This window comes from Oreochromis aureus, linkage group 12, assembly GCF_013358895.1.
Source record: "Oreochromis aureus strain Israel breed Guangdong linkage group 12, ZZ_aureus, whole genome shotgun sequence".
NCBI lineage: Eukaryota > Metazoa > Chordata > Actinopteri > Cichliformes > Cichlidae > Oreochromis > Oreochromis aureus.
The window spans coordinates 4,239,626-4,257,799 of NC_052953.1; the positions used below are offsets into that span (position 1 = coordinate 4,239,626).

Here is an 18,174-nt window from a genome sequence, read left to right on the forward strand (position 1 = left end):
CCGAGATCATGTCTCATCATCAGTGGTGTGTCTGCTATGCAAATAGCCACGATGTAAGTGCAGCTCATGTTTGATTAGGAAGTCCAATTCCGGTGGCTTAAAATCTTCCAGTTTGAGTGTAAAGGAAGATGGATAGTGGGATCGGGATGTTTGATGATTCACAGGCAGCGCTTCCTGTTTTTGGAAACGAGCGCTCGCCGTAACTTTTGTTTACAATCCCTAATTTCACTGTAATTAAATGGTTTGACCAATAGTTTACCAAATTTAAGGATACTGATTTTTGTTAATATTTAGACCTGAAAATTTACAAACTGTCTTTTGTAAACGGGAGGTGAAATGAATATCGGCTCCTGTCCACACCAAAACACCCGTTCCTGGCTGTTTTCTCCTTTTCCTTGGCATGTATGAAAGATCTGCAGATGGTGACAGATAAAGCCCTCATCAGTCAAATTACAGCACATAAACACTTTGGTTTCCTGCCTCTGTAAGGTTACTGTGAGGCGTTCCTAATAAGAAGCAGACGTGCAGATCCACTGGGTTTTAAAAGGAATGAGTCAGGTCTGTGTGTGTGTGTCTGTCTTGTTTTGGAGGTTAAAGGATCACTTTGCTGTCACACACCCTGCAGAAACACCCAAACAAAATGCCTTCACATGATTGGTGCTTTATGGACTCAGCAAAAAGGTGTTTGTTTGGGGAAGCGAAGCCACAAATCCCACACGCACCCATATAGAGTATGTTTATGTATCCACAGCCTCTCTTTGTTCTCTCCAAAGCAAATATTTATTTTCAGTGGTTAGTAAGCAACACATACATGCTCAGTCGTGCTCAGTTCCGGTGTGGTCTTCGTTGTTTGCCGTGCAGGACAGTTAGCAGCTGCTCAGGACTCCACATGATGGGTGACCTTGGTGGGCTGTCTGCTGGCCGGCTGGCCGCCCCCGAAGCCTCCAGCGGCAGTGGTGGCGGCAGCACCGGGACATTTAACGCTCTGCTGATTACAGCGTCATTTTTCCCAGCACTTGTTAGAAATGCTTTTGGACAGCAGGGCACTTTTTGCTCTTGCTTTCAGATAACTTTGTTTATTTAGTGTTTATTTTTTTATTTGGTGCTTTCAAAGTAAATAAACAATAATGTCGTAATAACTCCATGGCATGATCGCAGACTTTGAATCTAGCAGCGGTTAGATGATCAGAATCATAAAATCGTACCTCAGACCATACATACGGTCTGGTGTAGCATGTGCTCACTGTGTTTGTGCCACGCTTACAGTTGAACGCTTGAAGTAAAAAAAAAAAAAAAAAAAAGATCTTAAATCACTCGCATGATGTCAGAAAGTTTATTTATTTGCTAACATTTTAGCCTCTGGAGTATAGCTGATTTTTAAAGTCTCAAAAAACCCACCAACTAACCTCAGCTGAGCACAGGGGTTTCCAGGGTTTTGGTGTTGTAAATGTTGGTTCTGGTACAGTTAAATCATCAGAGGACTAACAATTCAAGCTAGTAGCCTAAAAGCATAACCTGTCTAGGACTAGGATACTCACTATGGTGACTAAATTACTTGTTGTTTCTATGAGAGACAAAAATTAGGCTAGTCGACATAGAGAGAGGGAGAGTTGGGCAAAGCCACCTGGCACAGCTGTATCCCTGATGTCTTAAAGCTTTGTGACATTTCTGAACTTGTAACTGCCATTTTACACAAATAAAATAATACGTTCACCTGACTAGTATTTCTGGTTCTCACTTGCAAAGTCAGCAATGTTTAAACATCACATCCAACTTAATTATACGCTCGTCCAAGACTGGATTCAGACTTGACAACAGTTCTCTGTCAGAGTTGAGTCTTACAGTCAGATCAGGCTCAGGCGTTCTGCCGCAGCGCTCTTCCTGTTCGAAAGGCATTTTTCCTCCCCGCTGTCTCCAACTGCTTGCTCATGCGGGATTAATTAGGGTTTCCTCTAATGTGACAGGATCTTTGCCTTGCACTAAAAAATAAAATGAAAAGGTGACAGTGTAACAGGCAGCCTCTTATTTCATCCATCCAGCAGTATTGATTTCTCTAATGAGCATTTCAGTTGCTCGCAGGCACCTCTGTGATTTCATCAGGCTCGCTCTGCGTCGTGCTGCAGAGCTGCTGACAGAGCTGCAGCTGGGGCAAAGCGCTACTTCAGATCAATATTTGTGGTGATTAGCTGAACTCTTTGGAGCACAAATGGAGGGACGTGCTGAACTGTGGGAGCCCACAGTGGCGGAAGCTTACCCACTGATCCTCCTACCTTTGAACAAAGCCTCGTACTGCTGCTGTCTGCTGGTCAGGGTCTTAACATTGTGTATATACAGTGCGTTTGTTATGCGATTAAAGTTAGTCTTATGCTGCGTTAAATGTGTTTTTTAGCCTTTACTGTCAGTCCTATCTTGACATTCTCAGATAGTTCTACATATCTCAAATCATCAATGTATCAAGCAAACACAGACCAGGAAGCTCCCTTTTTATCTGCAGGAAACAGTGATTAATCAGCTCACTCTGAGGTGGCCTTGCGTGTTATTGAGCAGTATACATCCTTTTAGATATTGAGCATTTAATTTACTTTACTTAAAAAAACATTTTGGTCTTTGTAATAGGATTGCTCTTGAGATTTTTACCATCTCATAAAGTATCACAGTATGAAAGCGGGAAACAGAAGTGTGCGGCAAGTTGATGAGCCTGAGATTTCGTTAGATTCCTTTCCACTGTTTTTTTTATTTTCTACTACTATAAATAAGCAGAAATACATGGTGACGTAGCCGTTATTTATTTTTTACCACAGTATCTGCAAATGTAGTCCATAAATACTTAGGAAATTCAAGCCCATCCTCATTTACCAAAGCTAAAACATTGATTTCCCTCTCATTTTCTTCTCGTGTTTGGCAGTTAATGTTCTCACAGCTAATTGGTTAGAGAAGAAGGTTGGAATGAGATCTTGTGGTTTTATTTTGTACTTGTTTAGCCGTTCAGCCATTTATTAAGGCTGGCAAAATAGTGCAAAATAAAAGACAAAGATGAAACTAAACAATAACCTAAACTGACCTAAGATTAAAGCATGAAAAAACCTGGAAACATGACATGAACATAGCAGACGACCGAGGACGAGGAATGAATGAAAACACACAGGAGGTGATGAGGGGAAGTGGAAACACACGAGGAAACAGCTGACGCAAATGAACATCACCACGTCACAGGGGAAGAGTAAAACTACACACACTGAACATAGAAACACAAGACCTCTTCAAAATAAAACAGGAAACAATGAGATGACATGAAACACATGAAGGGCGAGTGAGACTGAAACACAGGGGAGTCTAATAAACAATGAACTGTAACAGCAACCTTGGCATAATAGAAATGAACTTAGATAACCTAAAGAACTTAAAAATCAACCATAAACATCAAAATATATTGATACTCAAAACACTGGGTCACATGACCCAGGATCACAACTTAATAAGTCAGATGCATCTATACCTGGAAAGCACCCAAAGCCATAGAAGAAAGCGCTGTATGAGTGGGTGAACGTGGCTTGTAATAAAAAGTGCTTTTAGTCCTCAGAGTAGAAAAGAGCTGTACAAATACCAGTTCATTTACCATCCTGTCCGGTCTTTTCCAGGATGGCAATGCTTCTTTCATGAAGGTCATGAGGGGTCACTGAATATTTTGATCAGGATTCTTAAGTAGATGGTGCTTCTTCATCTAGCATCATCTTTTGAAGCTGTGGCTTTTCAAATAAACTTTACGTTGTGTTTTTTTTTACATTAAATTTGTCGTCAGTTTAGCTCGAGATGTAAAATTATTCCCACATCCTTTAGTGGCTGCGCTAAAAACGGCAACAGCCACAGCAGCTGCTTCAAGTAGCTTTGAGATGAAAAAGTATGAGATGTGGTGCGAGCTGCTCGTCACTTGTCCCTCTTGTTAGATCTCCTCCTCTCTCCCTCTCCTCACACTTTTGCAGCAGAGGCGTTAATATCCAGGAGGAGGACAAAGATGACAGTGGAGGAGAGCTGAGCTGCAAGGACGGCCAATGAGCTGCTGCTGCCTGTGGCTCTAGAAAAACATGGGCATACTGAACAAATGACATTTTGCATACACCACCTGCTGTGGTTGTTTTCCTGTTTCATCTTTCTCTGTTATCAGTTTGCACATGCTCACTTCTCATGATAACAGGTACTCAGGATTAGTCTGACCCTCAGCGCGACTTGGACTGATATCACAGATATTTGCAGCATTGAAGGGTTTGACTGTGCAGTGATTACACAGCAGTTGGCTTGTGTTGCTGTATAAACAAAGGATTAACCGTGTTTGACAGTTTCATCAAGAAGCTTGAATACGTTCATCTAGATTGGGGCTCAATATTGCAGCTCAGCATGTGGCCGTGAACAATGCTGAGGCATGCTGCTCCATGGAAACGGTTTCTCAACTGTCGACAGGCTGACTCAGCTGCACCAGGGTGAGAAAATGCCACCAGTCTATGGTCACTGGGCAAACGTTGGTAAATGATAATGATGAAAGATCTTTTTCCCATGAAAAACAGCAGGAACAATGTTTGCTGCTTATTTACATGGTTATATGGGTGACCACATTAACAGCTCCATGTTTTTATTCTTCAGCCTTGGCCACCAAGTTGAGAAACATTACCTGACTACCTGCCTCGTTTTGCCTGTTATTGCTACAAGTCCCCTTTAGACTCTGCTAGAGTGGCTTTGCATGATTCACAGTTTGTAATAATCCTTATGTGTCCTGTACCAGGACTCTCTGAAACAAGCTATTTAACACCTTCCCATTTTAATAGGATCTTTCTTCTGATTGGCTGCCTCTCATAAACAGGAGGTTTAAACAGCAGGTGGGAGGGGCTTCTGTGCTCAGAGCCAGAGCTCTCTGCCTGAGATGGCCATATCTGCAACATCATACACAGCCAAGGGTGGGAAAAACTGTCTGAAACAAAGCATTACTAAACTAAAGTGAAGAGAAGCATGACAGGTTCTCTATAACTAAAACTGGACATTTATGAGGTAGATAACAATATTATGATTATAACCCTAATATTATGAGGTAGATAACAGGTTTTATTGTAATTTGATTTCAGATTATTCTCTAATCTCTTTGGTCTTCTCAGTATTGAAAACATGATTTATTTATTTATTTTTTTGACAATCACAATCAAAAACTTTTTTCTGCATTTAAAAATGAACAAATGGTTTGATATCAGACAGAAGTGTTACTGTTTCCATCTTCACTCTGAAGTTGCTTTGATTCCAACAGATTTCCACAGGGGAGGGAATGTGAAGTTTTTACACTGTGCACTAGTCTATGGTGTATCTGCCCAAGTCTGATTTTATTGTAAAGTCATCTGAGGCTTTAGGAATGCAGTGGAGTGAAGGTAAAAGCAGCTCACTGTTTTCTTCTGTTAGTGATTCTGCAGCCATGCTGCGGGGATGCCAAACGAGCAGTGGGGATTAAAATACTCCTGTCGTAGCGCACAATTCAAGGGAAAAAGCTTGACAACAACATTAATCTCATTGTGGTAGTGATTGGGTAATTATTAGTTGTCAGTCAACTCACTGGGTTGATTGGTTTTTAAGTGGTGTCAGAATGACTGAAAAATTGGCCAGCTTGTTGGCATGGACCGTTTTATAGCTGTCCACCCAGACACGAGCAAATTGAATAAAAAAACAATGCAGTTCATGTTTTTTATATGAATTTTCCTGCTATTTCTGGCCATTAGAGAAATTAACTATATTTAATGCTGGAGTAAATTTAAGCCCCAGTCTAATTTTCTACTGGGAGAAGGCTAAAACCTCGCTGAGCGTTAGCATTTTTTACATTCGAAACGCTGGGAGGGACTCCGGGAGGGAACCTAACTAACAGTATTTGGGTTGTGTAGATTAACTACGCCTGTGGTGGCGTGTAATCAAACATGATAACTGCTCTTAGTGCTTTGTGATGGTTACTTCTATGTGACAATGGGAAATTGTTAAATTAGACAGTCTGATGTGCGTCAGCTTCAGTAGTTTGAGTCTGCTGATAATTCCTTGGTTGAAAACTGAATGAGTCTTATTGTCGCTTCACCGCCAAGCCAATGTTCCAGAGATCCGGTTTTAAACAGTGATGTTTTTATTTCTCTTTTTAGTCAAGATTTGTAAGCTACCCTGCCAGATAGGCAGTGTTTCAGTCTCCTCATTAAAACCTGAGTGGATTTCTACAATTACACCACGAACGCCAACTTAAAGTGAACCCTGAGCCTGCTCCCACTTTCAGTGCTTTCTCAGTTAATTACATCTGGCCACGATCAGGGACCTCATTTCCAAACGAATACCTCTGGTTTAACCCTGATGGCCCTGCTAACCATATTTAGCAGCGTTTGAATAAAAACAACCATGAAAGGCAAAAAAATGGCTAAGAACATCACCGAGCTGCTCGGGTGGAGAGGACATCCTAATCCCCAGATGGATGTGTGAGCTGACTTTAAAAATAGCTTCTTTTTGGGAGAAGCACATCTCCGCTCACCTCTTTGTTATAAGACAGACCATGACTGATGTTGACAAGAGCAAAACGGCTTCTAGGATGTCACTTAGTGTCTGAGGAGTTTTCCACATTGAGGCTGCTAAATCTGGAAATGCATTATGTTCTCTCAGTTTGTTCTTACTGACTCAGTTAATTGTAAATGAGGGCTAACTCTCAAAGATGTCTCAAGTTCCCAAAACAAGGCTTCCCAGGAAGTCTGTTATATTTTTCCCTGCAGTGTAGAGGCAGAGGCCGTGTGACTGTGAGTGCTGCTCACTGAGTTTAAATCCAGATTAAAGATTCATTATCAGCTGTAAAGATGTTTGCTTCAGGGCAGAAGCCTGTTAACCTCGCAGCACCAGGTGTAGACTTTCAGCTCTCTCATGCCGAGCCAGTAAGGCTCCTGAGACTGTAAACAAACCTTTAAGGGAAATTTCACTTATTATCTTGGTTTAAAACTGTCGTGTTCATGTCAGGAAGACAAATTACTTTATAGAAATGTAGAATTTGTGGAGTTAAGTGTACTTTTGTGAACATTACTGTATGTTATAGTAAATGCAAAATGTTTACAGTAGTGTCCAAAATTCTTGAATCACCATTAGGCTTCAGTGAGCAGTAGAGGAATCAGCTGAAAGGCGAGATGCATCTGTCAGGTCTTTGCTAGATTTTTCCTGTTTTTTTCAGATGGTGTTCATCTGATGTAGCGATTTTTTTAGACCTGCTGCTTCTTCTTTTTCCCCTTATTTGTCCAACTTCATCACATTGTTTTTAAAGGGCCCGCTGCACACCGTGCTGAGATATGCCGAATTTTAGACTAATAATGTATTTTTGCAGCAGGCCTAAAGATACAGTTTAAAATTGGTTATTGGCGAAGTTTTCTGTTATTTGTAGACAGCACTGGTTCATCCTTGAGTCAGATGTCTTTCTTGTGCTCGAATGCTTCAATCAGAGCACAAAACAAAAAAATGTCTTTGAAAATTCTCATCTACAAGGACTGGACTGGAAATGAGTGAAAAAGCAGCCACAATTTTCAAAGCTCTCTCAAAAGCCTGGAGAACTGTTGCACAAGAGCAGTGGGGAAAAAATACACGTCTGACTCCTTTGAAACAAAATGTAAAGAAGTGGGTGGTGGCTCAAGAATTTTGCACAGTATAATAATCTTAATCTGTGTGACAGTTTCACGATCCTAATCTGGAATGTGGTGGTGTGGAATAAGGATGGTGTGTGTGTGTGTGTGTGTGTGTGAATTCCTGGAGACTCTCTTTGCTCTTAAGTGTGAGAATGGACCAATCACATAATCACAGCCAAAGTCTCGAGATGGGGGAAAATCTGATGCCATTGTAAACGTAAAAATTAGCCTAACATTGAGTGACATGCTGTGAAGTGTCACAACTGTAGCTCAAACTTGGGAGAGAAATGCATAAGTAAAAGCTTAGTTACCTATGGAAACGAAGAAATTGTTAGTGAGATGTATGTAATTTATTAATGTATAATCCTGTTTGACCGATCCAGCCTCAGAGGACACAAACACCAAGTCTGCACTGTCTCTGTCCTCCCCTGTCGAGGCTAAACTGACCTAATTAAAGTGCCGTCTGCTCAGCCTCGTGTTGATGTTCTTTGTTTAGACCTGACTCCTGCAGCGTTTACCTGTTTACCCATTTCAGGAGCTCTCAGTGAAACTCTTTCATGATGAGATGTTAGAGATTACATTTTTTTCTTTTCAGTTAGAACCATAAGTAAACTGCTCTTCTACCTGGTCGTTTATTCTAGACTTACCTGTCTGTCAGGTGCAGACTTGCTCTATCTTAAGTCGGTATTTGAATATCTCTGTGTTCTCGGCAGGAGGCTGATGGCGATGACAGGTTGGGCCTGGCAGGTGACGCAGAGGGAGAATGTGATGGCGACTCCAAAGCAGACACTCCAGATTATCCTCTCTCCACAGCAGACACAGACAACACTCCAGAATGCCTCAACAAAGCTCTGGAGGGGCTGCCGCCCAGGTAAACAGTCCTCAAATGCAGAAACGCACATGCCAGAAAACATTTGTGCCCAAAGCGTGCCTTTTTGATATCCGTGCTTATAAATTACTCACAATCCCGCCGCTGAGCTGGAATGCAGAATCACAGAGGTATGATAATATTAACACGTAGCCAAACCAGTTTGAATCTTTGCATGAGAATCCATCATAGCTCAGCAAGCTTTGTCCAAGATGGTAGCAATTCATTAAAAATGAATGAACAGTGTTCTATTGTTTAACTGTAGGAGTCTGTTTATGGTCTGTCAGAAGTAGTTATAACAGTGCAGATGCTCTCTCTGGGAAGATATTTGGAGGGCTGCAGTTGGTTGTTGGCATAAAAAGCGACAGAAATAGTTACAAAGCAAATAAGTTCAAGTTCAAAGCAAGCGAGGGTTTTTATTAATAGTAGGGATAAATGTTACTAGTTCACCAGCCAGTTATTATGCTTATGTTCAGCTTTATATTCTTATGTTTGGACTGTTCAAAACAATCCTTTTCTTTCTTTGTCATTTTTTTTAATAAGAAGCCCCTCAGCTCGTCCTCTGTCTCAGGTTGTTTAACCTCCCTTCAGCTTTCCTTTAAGCCCAACTTCTGAGAGTAGCTCGCAGGGTTGGAACCACAGATGACCATGTTAGGGATGTCCACTCTGTGATAACATATAGAGGCAAGAGCAATAAAAACTAGGCTAGCTCAGCTGAAGCCTGAGGTTTTGGTCTGAATGTATTTTGCCTTTTTTAATATTCACCATTGTATATAGTGTATATCTGCCAGAAAAAGGAAAAAACTGAATAATTGTACTTTTAATACTCGTACCCCTGCCTTTTAAAATAGTCATTAATATTTGATAAATGTACAACACCAGATAATTTGACAAATATAACATAAGTATAGTTATTATTTTGAATATTTTCAGGTGGCTCTTAAATACACACATATACTAACAGTGTTCATCTTCCTCCATTAGATTATGTTCAGTTTTGACTTAAAAAAAAGACTTGAAATAACCATTAAGTTATTTGATTATTAAGTATAAAGTATAGCTATCCCTGTGTATACACTGTAAATATAACAGAAAAGATCAAATTCGTTCTAAGTGCAGTGAATCGTTCGCATGTTGGCTGTTCAGGTGACCTCCTGATGACACCTGACGTGCATTTTAAATGTTCTTCTGCTGCAATGTTCAGCTATAAGAGGCAGTTTTCCCTCTGAGTTATGAGAGCACCTCAGTGAGGTGATTGATTGCCTTTCTGGTTTACATGTAGGTTCATTTGAGCAGAAATAGATTCTTACCGGGGGAACTGTTTGGACATGCGCTTATTAATGCAGTGAAAGTGAATTTGCAGCTATTTCAAAGAACTCACACGGCAGCTCCAAGAGTTCAATAAATTAATTTGTGACTGCTGATAACTTAATGTGACTATCTATCGACATGTAATCCAGAGTGATAAATTATATTTATGAGTTGGGACTCTTTTATTCAAAGTGAGTGGCAGAAGCGATGGCACAGACGTCACAAGGTTTGCATACGCCTACAGTGATTATGTTATAATATATGCAAATAAACAAACACAGCACTGAGATGGCTTTTAGATTTAAAAACTAACCAAGCGGTGAGGTTTGCCAGGGAAAAAATCCACATTACCTTTTTTGTAGGTACTCATGTAAATAGTATGCACTCTGGTACAATGAAGCAGATGGAGCACTGCTTTCTGTTTGGTAAGGAAGGAAATGTGATTTTATTTTTATATACAGGTCATCTATACAGTATAAACCTCTGTAAATAAGCAGGAGAAATATCTCAACATATAATAATATTTTGTGATTATACTCTTTATTTATGGGTTAATGTGGTGTATTTCGAGTTAAGACACTAAATCCTGGTGAAGTCTGGGAAATGCATTGAAAGCTGGACTTTACCCCTGTAATCAGTAAAGGAGCCACTGATATATAGTTCTTGCACTATGAAAATTCCTTGAACCAGGAGGTCAGTGCTGTTTCACATTACACAGCTCCTGAAACAGGTCAGCTTTATGGTCATTTGGTCATATTTCAGTAGAATTTACAGTGTTTGTGAAACACTTTCAACACAGCGCAGGTCTAAACTTAAAGCAGGCTTGCTCAACGTTTAGACTGTGTTTTGTGCATCTCTGGGAGTTGCTTCGTCCATGTGAGTGGCCCTAAACAGCAGAGAGATGCATAACGTTTGATTTCACAAACTCCCTTTGCTCAGCGGCAGCACCACACATGCCCTGCTGTTACACTTCGTGTGCCTGGGAGCAGGTGATGCAAATTGTGTAATCAGAGAGCACATTATACTTTACCTCGGTGGACCACTGAAATATATTTAGTGACTCATCATTTTGTGAGTTTGTGAGAAGAATGAAATCTGCATTTGATTTTCTAATGGAATATCCTTCTCGCTCTTATTTTGAAAGTTCAGTAGCTGCTTTACGTTCATTGGCCAGGTTGCTGTTGTGGTGCTCTTCAGTATAATTCAGTAGTCCATGTTCTCTCTGGAAATGCACAGAGAGCAGAAGAACCTCCAACAGGAGGAAAGCTCACGCATGAACACAGCATCCGGGCAGAACATGGACTGCTGTAGTCCAAGATGGTGGAGTTCATCACTGGAGAGCAGCTGTCTTTATTCGTTTCATTCTGGTGTATCTGGCACATAAAACGTGCAAATAAGTAGTTCTTTAAAAACTACACAGGTGTTTTCCAAGCAGACTCAGAGTGGACTCGAAAATTACTATGAGAGTGATGGAGTCTGCAGAGTGAATGATAAAGAGTTTAATAGAGCTGGTGCAAACACTGCTTATTGCTGCCAGTGAAACAAGTATTTTGTAGGTTTAATTATCGTGTGCGCTGTAGCGCTCTCTGTCACTGTCTTGGGTTTGTCTGGATGAAGTTGTGTCTGAATGACAAAACTCATCGCTTTAAAACATTAATGAAGTTGGCAAAGCTACATATCCCATGTCTGACATGGTCTTTATATACAGATGAGGAGTGGAGGATGTGACCAATGAAGGCCAGGTCACAGGGCTTAAAGGCTCACGAGGGGAGAAGCGACTAATCCCTGCAGACTGACCGTTGGAGCCACTGTGCTGCAGAGAGAGAAGGAAGGGAAAGGAGGAATGAAGGGAGACGAGATATTCAGAGAAGAAGACACAGATGGAGGGAGGGGGGACGAGCAGAAGAGTGAATAGAGAGCAGACGTATGGGCTGAGCAGAATGACACGGCAGAGAAGGATGGACTCGAAGGTGAAAAGAGAGGGAAGGGATGTAAATGCAGACAGCGTGATGGTGGATGGAGTGAGAGCACAGCGCAGACTGGAAACAGCAGCAGCTTTTTTCATGATGCAGCTGTTTTTCGGCTCCATTCATACGGCGGGCAGCAGGCTCTCTGCCCTGCGTGGCTGCTGTGCAGCTACCTGATAACTGCTTTAAAAAAGGACCCGGCTTCTTTCCATAATTGCAATCATGCTGTGCTTGCAGTGCAGGTAGTGCTGGTAAAATTGTGTCGTTAGGCCTTAAAGACCAATTACCACTAAGCCTTAGCCTAAGCTACTATTCGCAAACAACATATGCTAAACATCTTTATGCACTATTAAAAGCAGGCCTTATTTGGGCCAACTCATTCACCACATGAGTGCAGATGTTACAGCAAAAGTCATAATCCCTGGAGCCGTATGCAGTAGCTCAGTAAACTGCACTTAATGAACTTAAAATGTCAGTAAATGCATGTAGATGACAGTGAGGTGTCAGGGTGAGCTTGAGGTCCTGATCAGGGGCTGTTTTTGACCATAAAGCTTGGTCCCTGCACGCCAGCAGTCAGATGGGGTGAAGAGAGCCCCAGGCGGCAGTGAACTTGGACGCCATCATGTTAGGCATGAGCAAGGACTGAAAGCCAAAGCAGACGGCCAACTGCGGCCCGGGAGAGTAACCCTGAGTGATAAATGGTTCACCTGTAGCGACCTTGTGAATTTTACCTCCTCTAGACACATCTTGAGGACTGGATGCTTTTTTTTCTTGTTTATCTAAGCTGGAGCTGCATTGATAAACAGCTAGTAAGTTTGCAGCGGTGGGCTTTCCTCTTCCCGAAAAGCTTAAATAAAAGGGCTGTTAAAGAGCTTTGTAGGGAAAATAAATGACCCCCCCCCCCCCAATAATTTTATCCTGAATATTTTGTGTGAAGTGATCAGATGCCAGTATTGTCATTTTCCATCCTTGGTAAACTGATATACAAACAAGTCATCATGAAAATTCCTGCACACGGGATATTCTTAAGCAGCAAACTGTGGACTGTCATCTTTTTCCTCCTTTGACTTTCAAACCAGTAGGAATTTCATTCATTTTGAATGAGAACTCAAAACATAAATTCAGCAGTAAATGTCTTTAGTGACTTATTATATATATTATTATTAATTCTGTATAATATATTATTAATTTTAGTTCTAATTTCTAATCTCCACAGATGGAAGAACTACTGGATACGAGGAGTTCTGTCTTTAGCCATGATTTCTGGCTTCTTCCTCATCATCTATATGGGACCTATTGCTCTTATACTTGTGGTAAGTGTCTTCTTTGGGGGGTTTTTGGATGTAAAAAGAATAAATTTATGTTCTGTACTGTTTTTGTAAAAACACAGAATGAAGCTCATAGTTTGAATCTGTTGCTTGTGGCTGAACTTTGTTCTCATGTTTCCGCTCTGCTCCCATCCTCTGACCCAGGTCATGTCTGTCCAAATCAAGTGTTTCCAAGAAATTATCACCATTGGCTACAGAGTTTACCATTCCTATGACCTGCCATGGTTCAGGACACTAAGCTGGTAAGGAAAATGGGTTTCACAGAAAAAGAGCTGATACTTTAGATGCATTTTGAACAGAGGGTTCCTCTTAAATGGATAGCTTGTTTTCTTTGAAGAGGGGTTGCATGACGTCTTTATCCAGTAGTCAGTGCAGTGCCCAGACTTGATGTTTGTGGACACGTCACTAAATCTTAAAAGGCTCATTGACTGGTAAGCTGTATGTAGTTATTTGCAAAAATGTAACATGCACACAGCCACAGTGACATCGTCCATGTAAAGCCGTGAGTGAAATGTTGACACTGTGGAGAGTTAGATTGGGACAGTGCACATTCATTCACTAGTTTACTGTTGAGCTGAAGGGTTCCTATAGACTTCTATTGCAGCTCGAGGAGTCGCCCCCTGCAGGCCATCAGGGGAAGTACATCTCAAAGACATTGTTTATTTACAGTCTGTTAACAGGCTAATAACAGTTTTTATCGATCTAGAGATAACGTACATGCTTGTTTTATAGCCTCAAAGCGGACGGCACATGTGCTTTGACTTGTTTTGGGAATAAGCAAAAGAATAATAACAGCAGGATTTTGAAATTCCCTGATTGTCATGTGAGAAGTATTTTTAATCTTTTGTTCAGATGGCTTCCAGTTCACGTCATACTTTCACCACTTTTATGCATTTTTACATAAACAAAATACTCCCAGATGTTTCTCCTTTAGTAAAACCAGTAAGTGCTTTGTAGAAAAACAGGTTTTTGTGTCCCCAAGTAGTGTATTGAGGATTAAGGACTAATAGCACACTCAGGAAAAGGAAAAATAAATAAATTCCAAAACTCAAATACCAAAGCCCCCAGGCCCTCTGAATGTTAGCTCTATATTCATACTGAGCTGTCTTTCTGGTATGTAAGGAGATTTGATAAAGTCCCATTTTAAGCCAGCAATTTTTTTGGCAGCCACACATCATTAAACTCTGCTGCACTGTCAGAAAAACGCTGAGTCAGGCCAGCTTCTTCTGCAGTTACTTTCTCTGTCTGTGCAACGCCTCCTTTCCCCCATGACGACTACTTTGCTCCTATTTTTGTTGCAGTGTTTTTGTTGTTACTTTGCATACGCAGCACACACTCCCACGGGATGCGACATTGCAGCCGAGAGCAAAGATCACTGCCATGCTGGAAGTAAATGAAAGCTAATTGAAACTTGCCCCTTGCATCAAAGCCATCCCTCATAACAACACGCACGACCAAACAGTGCAGGTCAATGTACAGTGGGCAAGAAACACTGGTAGACACACAAACCCTCTGACCCACACGGGCAACAATCCCTGAAACATACTGAGGAAATAGATATCAAAGCATGAATGTAAAGGAAAACTAATTCCCTTTGTTTTCTGCCTCAGGTACTTTCTGATTTGTGTCAACTACTTCTTCTATGGAGAAACTGTTGCAGATTACTTTGGGGCTCTGGTGCAGAGGGAGGAACCTCTGCAGTTCCTGGCTCGATATCACCGCTTCATCTCCTTCGCGTTGTACCTCGCAGGTGAGTCTCGCCTTCGAGACAATATGGCTGTTGTATCTCCATAAACACACATGCTCTTTGGCCCTTTGTCTCTCACTCACGTTTTCCTTACGGGGGTGGATTAGGTTTCACGAGACGCGCCTTTTACTCAGTAGTGCTCAGTTACAAACAACATTACTGGGGAAATAAATTGAACTAAAGCAGAAACAAAGCCCTCGGGGAGCTTCTTGGTATAAACAGACTAAACTGATTTACAGTGACACAGCTTTTTCTTTGGTGCTTACATTTACTGAGAGGACTGTTTATTGCTGCCGGATGTGCCGTAAAAGCACAAATATTGAGGTGTGGCTTTTATCAGCATGCTGTTTCCATACATTATGGGTAAAGAGAAACAGCAACTAACCAAAAAAGCTAAGTGTGTAATTGTAGTTTTCTTTTGGAAACTGCCAGTGATCTTAGATTCAAATCATTTTAATTAATTGCTAAACATAAATTCGTTTATCAATATATGTTACGTTTTTTTTCCCTGTTTGTACTGGGCTACCATGAGCTGGGGAACTTTACAAATTTGCATCAGTTGTGGAGATGAGCTGTGAACTTAATCCCATGCAAATGTGTCACATTTATAATTTGTAAAATAAAAAGTTGCCACAAATTTGACCACTGTTTGCTAAACAGAAGGTGAGGCTTCTGCCACTGTGTGACCTGAAGTCAGTGGGTCTTTTTTTGCCTCCCTGTTTCCTGTGTTGGTAATTACAAATGAAAGTCTAGTGGTAAATTTAGGAGAGCTCATGTTGCTACATGGCATAAAGACCCATTCAGAGGAGAGGGAGGGGAAATCTCAGTGAGACGGGAGGAATGCATTGTAGCATGCCGTCTTCCAGCTTGGTCTAGAACGGCTGAGTTTGACCGGAGATATCAGTGAAATCGAGTAAAAGAGACTTTGTTTATCCTGTGACTGCACAGCTCAAATCATGAGCCTGGAGGAGTATTTCAGCATCATGCAAAAGCCCTATTTGCACAGGATTAGTATTACCAGGAGATGTTAATTAACATTCATATGCCTAAGGCTGAGCCCACTGAGGGATGGCAGATGTTCTCACTGAATGCTGCCATGCATGTTTAACCTTTTTCGTCTTTCGGGATTTCACTCTCATGGATTCCACCTTACTCACTGGGGCCTGATTTTCACAGGATTAATTTTATTACAGGAGCTCTGATTGGGGAAATATTGCAGGTATTTTGTGTTGGAATGGATACGGTAGATCCACACAGGGTTAAGGTTACAGATGATCTCCTTAACGGTTAAATAGAGATCTTGGAGTTTCCTGCTAAGTAGCCACTAATTTCAATTTATATCTGTGCTGAATAAAAGTGACATTTTTCTAACAAACTATTTTGTAGAAAAAAACGATCCCATTTAGGATAAAGGGTAGTAAATCCCCACTGTCAACCCCCCAAAATAAGCTGAGGTAGGAACCCAACCCAGTGAAACAAACTGTGGATTTGGATCTTTACACTCCTAATGTCCTTGTGTAACTTTTAACCTTTAACACACTGACCCAAATATGGACCGAATGCAAAAGCTGCCTGCGACCCCCAGTAAAGACCCGAGACACTCGGCGTGCTTGTGATGGTCCTTTATTAACTGGTACACAACTCGCCAGCTGTCTCCATCTGTCCTCCTGCAGGTCCCGGCGTCACTGAAATAGCACGAGTATCATTACCAGATAGTTTTCAGCTGCCCTGCCAGCCTCCCTGGCACTGCCCCTCGAGCCCACTGCACCACCCCTCATCTGCAGACCACACAGCCGCCGTGTTCAAATAAAAACAAATATCTTCATGCATTCAAATTGTTTTCAGTGTTAACGTCCAGTGGAAAAACTAAAGGTTTTTTTTTTTTATCTGTCTCTTAGTAACAAGCGCAGAAGTGCAGAAATAGCTAAGTTTAGAAATTAAGATTAATGTCTGCTTTACAGAACAAAGTGGAGTTTAATTTAAGACAAGCATCATTTGGCATCTGAGACATTTTGAACTACACATCGTCTTCTTAACCTGCCACAGTACCGACTCTGCAGAGGGTCTGTCCTAGAAAAAGCTCACACACAAGCTCTCAGCTGCACCCTGCACAATCCAAATTCACAAGTCTCGGCTAAAATCAGTGTAACATCAGAGTTATTGAAGGTAAATGCCCAGAGACGTTATGTGAAGGAAAACTGAGAAGTGTCCAATCACAGGCGTGTCGCGCACATCCCCCTGAAACACTACATCATGTGTCTTGATATTTTTGATTATAGCGTACACCTGTTGTTCATCTTGGAGTAAAAACTGACAGCATGTCGTCTGCTCTTTCACAGGTTTCTGCATGTTTGTGCTGAGTTTAGTGAAGAAACATTACCGCCTGCAGTTTTATATGGTGTGTATCAGCCAAGTAACCATCTGCCACTCTGCTGCACCACTAACCTTCTCATTCATCCCCTCTCACTGCTTCCTGCTTCTTCTGTCTCGCTCAGAGGAATTTAGAAACTCATCTCATGCTCTGTTGTTACGCCTGTGGAAGGCTTTTTAGGTCGTGTCTGTCATAAATGTTATCCTGCATTAGCTCTCTGTCCACACTGACACAGCGTTTGATCCCAGATGTGTGCAGGACTTCTGCAGTGGCTCCAGCTGTATTTCATTTATGTGCACCTGCTTTGCTTATTTCTGTCTGTGGCTACCTTTAAGCTCCACATTTTATCAACTAAACAAATTTTAATGACTAACTTAATTTTCATTTAAATGTTATCTCACATACAAATTTAAGCAAATTGCTACAAATAGCACGAATGCAGACATTTGTCAAGACAGGCGGCCACAAAGGGAAGAGCCACCCTTTCTTTCATCCAACATTATTATTTTCAGGCTAAACTGCTCATTGTATAGTAATATTTCTAGAATGGTTTAATTGTGCTGCTTTGTTTCTAGTCTTGTAATAATTTAGTTGCATGCGTCTCCACAGGAATCAGTTCTCTCACTGTCCACCTGCTGCCTGCTTTTCTTTTTCTTTTGATGTTTTTCACATTTCTGCACCATCTGATCTGCGGTGTGGCTCTGTCAGTGCCGTCCAGCATGTCCACCTGTCCTTCTGTTTGTTTCCACTATTTCTGACATGATCCAACTTTCTGAGCAGGCACGGCTACATTCCAGTGCAGTGACACTGTGGTGTTTGTGTTTGTGTTTGCCATTCCAGTTTGCTTGGACCCATGTGACCCTGTTGATTGTGGTAACTCAGTCCCACCTTGTCATTCAGAACCTGTTTGAAGGAATGATCTGG

General features: G+C 41.4%; 1 protein-coding gene across 1 annotated transcript in view; it reads left to right on the forward strand.

Annotated features, from left to right (window-relative positions):
* cds1 (CDP-diacylglycerol synthase (phosphatidate cytidylyltransferase) 1) overlaps positions 1 to 18,174 on the forward strand; it is a 29,884-nt gene that overhangs the window by 3,682 nt on the left and 8,028 nt on the right. Inside the window, exons 2-7 of the mRNA XM_031756551.2 lie at positions 8,372 to 8,529; positions 13,021 to 13,117; positions 13,277 to 13,374; positions 14,743 to 14,882; positions 17,219 to 17,277; positions 18,091 to 18,173. Of these exons, the coding sequence (XP_031612411.1) occupies positions 8,372 to 8,529; positions 13,021 to 13,117; positions 13,277 to 13,374; positions 14,743 to 14,882; positions 17,219 to 17,277; positions 18,091 to 18,173 (635 nt within the window). The remainder of the gene's footprint in view (positions 1 to 8,371; positions 8,530 to 13,020; positions 13,118 to 13,276; positions 13,375 to 14,742; positions 14,883 to 17,218; positions 17,278 to 18,090; position 18,174) is intronic.